This window comes from Phoca vitulina, unplaced genomic scaffold, assembly GCF_004348235.1.
Source record: "Phoca vitulina isolate PV1807 unplaced genomic scaffold, GSC_HSeal_1.0 scaffold12, whole genome shotgun sequence".
Taxonomy (NCBI): domain Eukaryota; kingdom Metazoa; phylum Chordata; class Mammalia; order Carnivora; family Phocidae; genus Phoca; species Phoca vitulina.
In genome coordinates, this window is record NW_022589715.1 from 46,862,911 (window position 1) to 46,871,647 (window position 8,737).

Sequence of the window (8,737 nt, forward strand, 5' to 3'; positions counted from 1 at the left end):
AGGAAGTTGTAAAGGTAGGAAGGAGGCCTGTAAATATTTGCTGTAATTACTCATTAGTAATGAGAATAGTTACTACTGAAGTTTGAGTCACCCCTTTTGTGCTCTTGGTTCTTTATTACCTTGTAACAGGAGCCCCAGGGGATGCCTAGGGGCCTAACCTCACCGAGGACACCTGGGTCCAGTGGTAGGTTTCACTGCAGACAGTGTGGTTTGCTTCTGTTAGCAGCTCAATTTCCCAAGTATAAAATTAGGATAATGTTTTGCCCTTCCTTCCCCCTGCCCCCAACCCAGGGGCAGTCAGGACAAATATTATACACAGTGGTGACAATATGAAAAAAACTTTTTTGAAAATTTTGTATCAAAGTACAATACATGTATCTGTTAATACAACATCAAGACACAGAGGACAAAAACACTGTATGGCTAGACACAGCACAGTGACTTAAAGGATTACTGCCACCAATAACCATATGCCTTAACTGATGTATTTTAAAGGATTTATAAAAGGCTTCTGAATGGTCTCAGATTGAGCCCACGTGTCTCTTATTCATAGCAAACCACTGACTCCCCACAAAAGCAGGGAGTCTCAGACTGAAAATGAGACTGAGAGAGTCAACTAAAGTCACAACCAAACTAAAGTCACAGAGTTGATTAACTTCTACAAAAACTATAATATTGGCTGTACCCCCAGCATTCGCAGGAAGCCGACACAGTGATGGGGGTACCCTCCAGCAGCGCCATCACGAATACAGCACAATGGAGTCATTTTCCTTGCTCATGTGTTTTATTACACAGCCTAACTCAGTAAAACCACTAATCTGCTAAGATTCCTTGAACTAACCTCTTCGTTGTTTTTTTTTTGTTTTTTTTTTTTTATTGGAGGGTGCCATGGAAAGGGGATGCAGGAAGTCACAGGAGGCATATAAGAAGAGAGTTCTAACGATCCACTTCCAAGGCTTTGGAGAATTGGGGAAATGCCAGGTGGGGGTGTGACAGATAAATACCCTTTTTTTTTTTTTTTAAGATTTTATTTATTTATTTGAGAGAGAGAGAGAGAGAGCACATGAGAGGGGGGAGGGGCAGAGGCAGAAGCAGACTCCCTGCTGAGCAGGGAGCCCTATGCGGGACTCGATCCCGGGTCTCCAGGATCATGACCTGAGCCGAAGGCAGTCGCTCAACCAACTGAGCCACCCAGGCGCCCCTAAATACCCTTTTTTTAATGGGTCATTCTCCTTACTAACGAACCACCCTTTCTGAAGTATCTTCCCACATGAGAAAAGGAACTGCTTCCCAGAGTCATTATCTTGCACAGAAGTTACTTATAACGTTAAAACTGAAGACTTTTTCAAATTAGGGGGGAAGTGTGTGCCTCCTGGGAACATGTGAAGCTTCTGGTGGTCTTGCCATGTAAGAGTTTTTGCCGATGTACACGTGGCACCTGGAAACAGCCTGAGGCTGTCAAGCAAACCAGTATTTCTAGAGAAACTAGGAAAACAAAAGGCCCCTTCCAAGTAGATAACATTCTAACCCATTCTGCACCTGTCTCTTTGGATCCAGAGATCTCAAAGGGCCCTGCCACCCTTCTTGACTTCATACTCCTACGCCAGTCTGTGGCTTTCAATACACAGGACCAGACAACTGGCAACAAAGTACACCCAAACTCTGCCTGGAAATCACAGAGGCTGTGAGGAGCACATACCCATGCATAACTACCACACATACGATGATATGCAACTGCCCATAGGACTTGCTTCTCTCTCGGTTATGATGTGTTGGTGCACTTATATTTTACAGCATGGGGAAAGCTCAGAAAACCCTCCTAGGCTCACAGTGCCGGAGCCAGTGTTGGGATGGCTGTGAAGGCTCAGGGCTTCTCAGGGAGAGGAGTATATAAAAATGCAACATATTATTATTGCAACAGCCTTGGCTATTCTTTATTCCTCCATCCATTCTTTCCTTCCTGTCCGTGCAATTTCAAAAGATCAAAAGAGCCAGAGGAAGTCTTGTGCATCTTGATTTGGAGATGGTTCTTCAGAAGCCACAGAGGAAGACTTCTAACAGGTTCTCCTGCACAATGGAGTCTGAAGGCTAAAGTAATTATTGAAGTCTTGCCACCAGTGAAGGGCGGGAGATGGAAAGCTTTGAACTTCTTGGGGGCAGTAGAGAACCACCTCCGGTCAGAGTTGAGGGAAACCCACGAAAAATAAGAATTTCCAGGACTTCCAAGTCCACCCTTCAGATCTTCAATCCCTGTCTGTGTGTGAGGTTCAATACAGGGATGAGTCACAAAAAAGTAATTATAATAATTATAACTACAACAGCAAAAGCAGTTATCATTATAGAGTACTTACCACGGTCAGGCATGGTATTAAATACTTCATAGACAGCTTAGAAAAGGTAAAGGGGAATGGACCTCTGGTTAAATGTATAGAATCTAGAGACACTTGGCCCAATTCAAATCCCACTCCCACCGATCTGACCTTTGGCAGTTACCTTTCTATACTTCAGCTTTCCCATCAGTGAAATGGGGATAATAACAGGGCTTATGCTACAAGGTTGTTGGGAGGATTAAAAGAGTTAATCCATGTAACGTTCTGAGAACAGAGCCTACACAAAGGAGACTAAAATGTTCAGGTTTTATGGTTTTGTCCTACTGCATATATTATTTCTCTTAAGGACACACACATTCTTAGTGCATAAAAGGGCCTCCAAATAATTGTTTGGGGATGATGGAAAATGTGAGGACAAATTTTCATGGCTGATTTAAGAGCATTAAGAAAATGAACCACATCATGGGGTGCCTGGGGGGGCTCAGTCGGTTAAGCGGCTGACTCTTGATTTCAGCTTGGGTCATGATCTCCACGTTGTGGGACTGGAGCCCAACATTGGGCTCACGCTGGCTGTGGAGCCTGCTTAAGATTCTCTCTCTGCCCCTCCCCCCCCCCAAAAAAAGAAAGAAAAGAAAAAGGAAATGAATCACACCAGAACTAACCCTGTGCTGTGCGCTCACTCCCCTTCCTTCCATTACTGAAGGCAGCTGTGTGGGTAGGTAGACAGGCCAGCCAGGTACAGGTAAGCTTAAAGTGCACCACAAAATCTTTACTAGATACACACACACCAAACCCCTCCCCCATCTCCAAGACAGGGAGAGACACTGGCAGTGAAATGTGGGAACTGTCTGGGACCTGAACAGAAAGATCCTGAAATGTAAGGCAGTCACCGAACCAGACGCTGAAGAACAAGGGCTTGTCCTTTTCAGATCACAGAAGCTCTGAAAGGCTACTGAGAGCTGGGCAGACTTCCCTCAGGGAAAAAAAAAAAATGGCTTATATACATAATATCTTGCACCCAATTTCAGAGGCTCACAGACCATCCCCTGAAGCCTACTCACAAAGCCCAGGTTAAGCTCCCTCTCTCTTCTTGGCCTTCTTGAAGTCATAGCTGTCTGCACTGTTATCCTCAGAGGGACCACAACCTCTACCCTATCACTCCCAGAGCCCTACTGGACACCTCCTCCTGTGCTCCTCACCCAAAAGTGCTAAAGAACAGCAAACATTCATCTTCGGGGCCTTTCTGTCCATAATATGGAAGTACACAAGAGGGAACACTCCTGAACCCTCCGCCTTTTCTTTACTCTCATTACCCCCAACCCTGACTACCCCCATTTGACCCTACCCGAGCCAGTCTCCATGCTGGTGGTCAGCATCTGCCCTGTATGATTCCAAGGAAAACTATGGATCACCTCTCCCACCCACCAACCCACACAAACATAAAAAGCAAATGCTACTGGATAGATTTCTTGAAAAGGAGAAATGCCTAAATCTTGAGATAACACATGACAGCAGGTATTTTCAAATGTATGGGGCTGGAATCCTGGAGCACTGAGAATTAATCTAATTGGTTCCTTCTATCTGTAAACATTTTATACCATAAATTCCTAGAGAGAGTTGAGGATCACCCTACACACACATATGCAAACACACACACACACACACACACACACACACACACTGACTGATTTACATTCTAAGTGAATTAAATAGTTTGAGTCTCACAGTTCTCACTCCCAGAGAAAATGCCAACTCAGGACAGGAGTCAATCTAGCAGCTGCTTGAATGTCTCCGCGGACATGGGGCTCTCTACTTCACAAAGCAATCTGCTCTGCTGGGCAACAGTCCTTGCATTGGTTTTCTTTAATGAGGTCCACAGATAAGTAAATTTTTTTTCTAAGTGAAATAAAGGGAGAGCACTAAGACAATTGAATTCAAACTTCCCGAAGTTTATAGACAATGGAACCCGCGCCAACTCTGCTTCCTATTTTGCAAAAAGCAAACAGAGCCACTGCTGCTGCAGCTTGAAGTCTTTTATAATTATCTAGAAGAGCAAATCTCCTTTCTACAAGGTTCAGTGATTTGGCAGGGGTGGGGGAGAGGGCACTGTAATCCTTTGGAAATCATTCTCACTGTTTAGAAGCATTTCAGGGCTGGGGATACTATTTCGTCAACAATTGGAAAATACATAATTAATTGAAAGCAATGAACCAGGGTTCTGATTCTTACCAGCACTAACTTTCCTTGTGACCAGAAAAGTCACTGAACCTCTCTGGGCCTCAAACTAGATGATTTCCATGAGCGCTTATAAGATGATTGTTAAGCTCCCCATCAGCAACACGGAAAAAACACCTGAGACCACAGCATTCTTTTTGAACTTCGTGAAAGCTGTAATGAATTAAATAAGAAATGCCTGAACCTAGAAGGTGTTAAACCAACTCCTTATCATCCCTGCATTCTGGTGATTTCTGGTAATGCTGTGGACAGAGAAATCAAATGATAAAGGAATATTTATAGAAAATACACCTACATTGAGAAAAACTGCCTAGCAATAGTTTTCCCATCAGAATTGGGAAAAGGTGGGCTTTGATTTTATTTTAGCAGAGGAACAACTAAGTCCAGCTGGTGAGGGTGGGGGGGTGGCGTTGGGGGGGAGAGTAGTTTGAAAACTTCTGGTCCATGTCTCCAACTCCCCTTCCACCGCTGGCCCTGCATTAAGTGATCTAAGCATTCCAGAAAGGTGCTTTGAGCTGGGTCTGACTTTGGAGTGGACTTTGCTCCTGGATTATCCAAAGATCTCATTTACATTTACCTGAACCACTCTCCAATCCCCACACACCTAAGAACATCCAAACCCTTCTCTCTCAGGGAAAGGACTCAGAAATTGTTCTATTCAGGAAGTGAGACACTTTCCAGCTCTTTTTAAGTAGGCTCCACACCCAGCATGGAGCCCAATGGCCTGCTGAGCTTGAGCTTGAACTCAGGACCCTGAGATCAAGACCTGAGCTGAAATCAAGAGTCAGATGCTCAACCGACTCAGCCAACCAGGCGCACCAGACACTTTCTAGCTCTTCACCGAAGAGAACCTTAATTAATGAGACCCCTCCACACACACCACTTCCACCTGACACATTGAGACAGAAAGGTAAGTGTGTGCAGTACCCTTAGCAAGCTTCCGCTTCTGACTGTCTCTGAGATCAATAGGAATGCCCACTACCACCAAAATGCACTTTGATATCCACCATGGAGGCCAGCAGGCCAGCCAACATTTAGAAAGCAAACTCTTTATTATTAAACATTAACATATCCATCGAGGCATGAACGTTTTGGAACAAAAATAATCCCGCCCACTTCGTGAGGGCTGTTGTTAGAAGGAACACTGCAAGTGTTCTGTGCATCTTGAATTTTGGGAAAGAAAACGGCTCTGATGAACCAGAAGAATGACAAATCTTAAGAACCAATGTTGCAGAATCATCATCATGAGAGCCCCTTCAGCAGGTATCACACTGCACTTGGTACTTCTGGAAAGCTAAGGACAGACACTTAGATGACACACTAACTTTGAATGTATTGGTTCACCTTGGTCCCGCAAGGAGCCTGCAGCGAACAAACAGCCAGACGCGAAAAGTAAATACAGATTTCAAAACAATTAGCCCGAGAGAAATTAGACAACCCTTCACGGGGCTCTGGAAGGCGAGGGGCACGCTGTTTGTCCGGCCAGTCTGCAACCCAAACAACCAAGCAAGTCGCCGAGGGCGGACACACTCGGCGCGGCCACCAGCTCCGCGCAGCGGCCCGGCAGCGGCCATCAAAGCGGCTCACCAGGCGATCGCCGCGGCCGTTCTTTAAACCCGCCGCTCTGGAGAGTAATTCGGAGTCTGATTACCCAATTTCTTTCCATCTCCTATTCCAGCTCCCTCCCTCTCCAACGAAGGAGGCATTACAGCGGGTCAAAGTAATTATTTCCCCTGCTCCCAAGTTTCTGGCGACGATTAATATACATAACACAAGGACCCGGCGCTGAGCCGCGGGGAAAGCTAACACTTCACACAACTGTCAAGATTGCCATCAGTCCCCACCTCCGCGATTGCGGCAGTCACTGATAGGCATCACAGTTGTATAATGTACCATAAATTCCCTCGCCGGCTCCAGAGCCCAAAGCGCGCTCAGAAAAGCTGACTATAATTTTGTTTTTTGGTTGTTCAGTCATTATTATTGGCATCAGGATGCAGGCTATGTTGGTTTTACAAAATGCGTTGGGATCTTAAGCTCTCTTCCTTGCTTTGCCGCCCTCAAAAGACACAGGCCCCCAAGGGAGCTGCGAGGCCCCGGGGGCCCACGCTCCCTCACCCAGCTCAGGTCCGGGGCCGCCACCGTGACGCGGGAGGGGGAGCTGCGGCCGGGAAGGGGGACCCGGGTCCCCCAGAGACCCAGGAGCGAGGGCCCCGGCGCCTGGCCAGAACGCGCGCGATTCGCTCCCGTTTATCAAATCCTTCTCCGCGCACCGAGGTGGGAACCGCCGCTTTCCACCAGAAGATACACGGTTTCTGGCGCAGGTCCCACAGTGGCAGTCCGAACAAGAGCAAATCAACCCAGACACTGAACTCTCGGGGCTAGTCATCCGCTCCCTTCGCGTCTCGGTCCCCCATCCCCGCACGACCGCCCCGCAGCCCTGCGGCTGATCCGCCCGGGCTCAGGCCGCACGTTCATTCCATTTCTGACCCCCCCCCCCCCCCGCCCCGCAACCCGCGAAACCCAGCCCCGCCAAGCCGCCGCGGAGGGCGGGGCTGAAAACGCCAGCGCACCGGGGCAGCCCCAGCGGAGACCAGAGGAGTAGGGGGCCAGGCAGCCAGCCTCGCACGCTCGCGGGAGGCGAGGCCGTACCCACGCCTGCGTGGCCGCACGGTGCGTTCACACCCGCGCCGGGAGAGGGCCGGGCGGGGAGAAGCCGGGCGGGGAGAAGCCGGGCGGGGGCGGGGGCGGGGGCGGGAAGGCAGTGAGAGTTGGCCGGAGTTGCCTCTCACCCAGTGCCGAGAGGCTCGCGAGGGCAGACGGGCGGATCGTGGCTGCCCTTCTCTGTGCTCTTGAGAGAGAGACACTGGGACCTGCCGGGGGCACCCAGTGTCTCCATTCCCTCCCCGCACACCAACGCATCTGCCCTCGCGAGGCAACCCTGCCCACCACACAACTCTCCTCCCGAGTCAAGGTGCGGGATCAGGAAGGGGGCTTCTCGAAGCTTCAGTGGGGTCTGCAAACCCGGAGTAGGGCCCTTTGCTGCGTTCTGGCCCCTCCGCGGAGGCGCGTCCCAGCGCGGCGCTCCGCCTCCGGACCCTGGCCAGATTGGGCGCAGTGCGAGCACAGTAGCTCATTTGGAAGGACCCGTGGGGTCCCAAGGAAAAGAGACTAGTGGATGGTGCCCCACATGCGAAACCTGAGAAAGTCCAAAGTTGACCTGGGTCAAGTCAACCCAGAAACATTTCAACATGCTGGCCACATGAATTTGGAGCGGGGGGCTGGAGCGGCGGCGATCTGGGAAGGTTCCGCGCGCCACAGCCCCTCCGACCTCCAGGGCCATCTCCCTGGGCCTCCTGGCCTCATCGCGCGCGCAGATTCGCGACTTCTTCGGGCCACAGAGCCCTCCACGGCGAAGCCGAAGCGCCGCGTCCACAGACGGGGCACCTGCTCTCCCCCCTCAAAGCCCTCCACACCGATCCTCGGGCCTCAAAGACCCCTGCGGACTCCTCTTCTAGCCGCTCTCGGTCGCTCCCACCCCGTGCGGCGTGGCCATCCCCCTTAGACCAGCTCCGACGCCCGCTTACCTTTTCTTCTCCTTGTCAGCTGTCATTGTCGCCGTGGCGCTCTCAAACGCCAGACACCTGAGCTCCCCGGCCGGTGGGGATTGCAGTCGCCGCCTTCGCTGTGGCCCTCGCCTACTCCTTGTGGCCCGGGCCGGTGTTAAAGGTCCTAGGTGCTCGCAGGTCCCGAGCGCCCCGCACGGTCAGGTGGAAGTTTGCGAGCTGCTGGCTAGGTGCGGGGAGGAGGGTGGAGAGAGGTGCCGGGGAGGAACCTGCACGGGGAGGCGGGGTCGGGGAAAGGAGTGGGAGGAGGCTGTCAAACCCAAAAAGAGGGCCGCGAGAGCGGGACCTTAGTTCCTTTTTCCCACGAAGAGGAGTCACTTTTCTGGGTTTTCAAAAATAAAAATAAAAATAAGAAGTGGCTGCAACGACTGGAGTTGGAAGAGTCCAAGGCCGGGCGGGCGCGACCGCGGAGATGACCATACAGTCTCAGGACACTGCCGAGGATTGTACAGCCGCCTCAGGCTAGCGCTGTGTTGGGTACAGGGGCTGTGTCGTGAACCGCTCTCAAATGTCCGGCTCCCGGGGCCGCCAGCCCACTTTAAAAACTCC

At 50.4% G+C, this 8,737-nt stretch overlaps 1 protein-coding gene across 2 annotated transcripts in view; it reads right to left on the minus strand.

Annotated features, from left to right (window-relative positions):
- EPAS1 (endothelial PAS domain protein 1) overlaps positions 1–8,712 on the minus strand; it is an 82,291-nt gene extending 73,579 nt beyond the window's left edge. Inside the window, exon 1 of one of the 2 annotated variants that reach the window (XM_032411053.1) lies at positions 8,150–8,712. In XM_032411053.1, coding sequence (XP_032266944.1) covers positions 8,150–8,175 — 26 coding nt within the window. In that variant the 5' untranslated portion in view covers positions 8,176–8,712. Of the gene's footprint in view, positions 1–7,354; positions 7,718–8,149 lie in introns of those variants that run through there. The other variant, XM_032411052.1, reaches the window with a different exon arrangement.
- Positions 8,713–8,737: the final 25 nt, after the last annotated feature.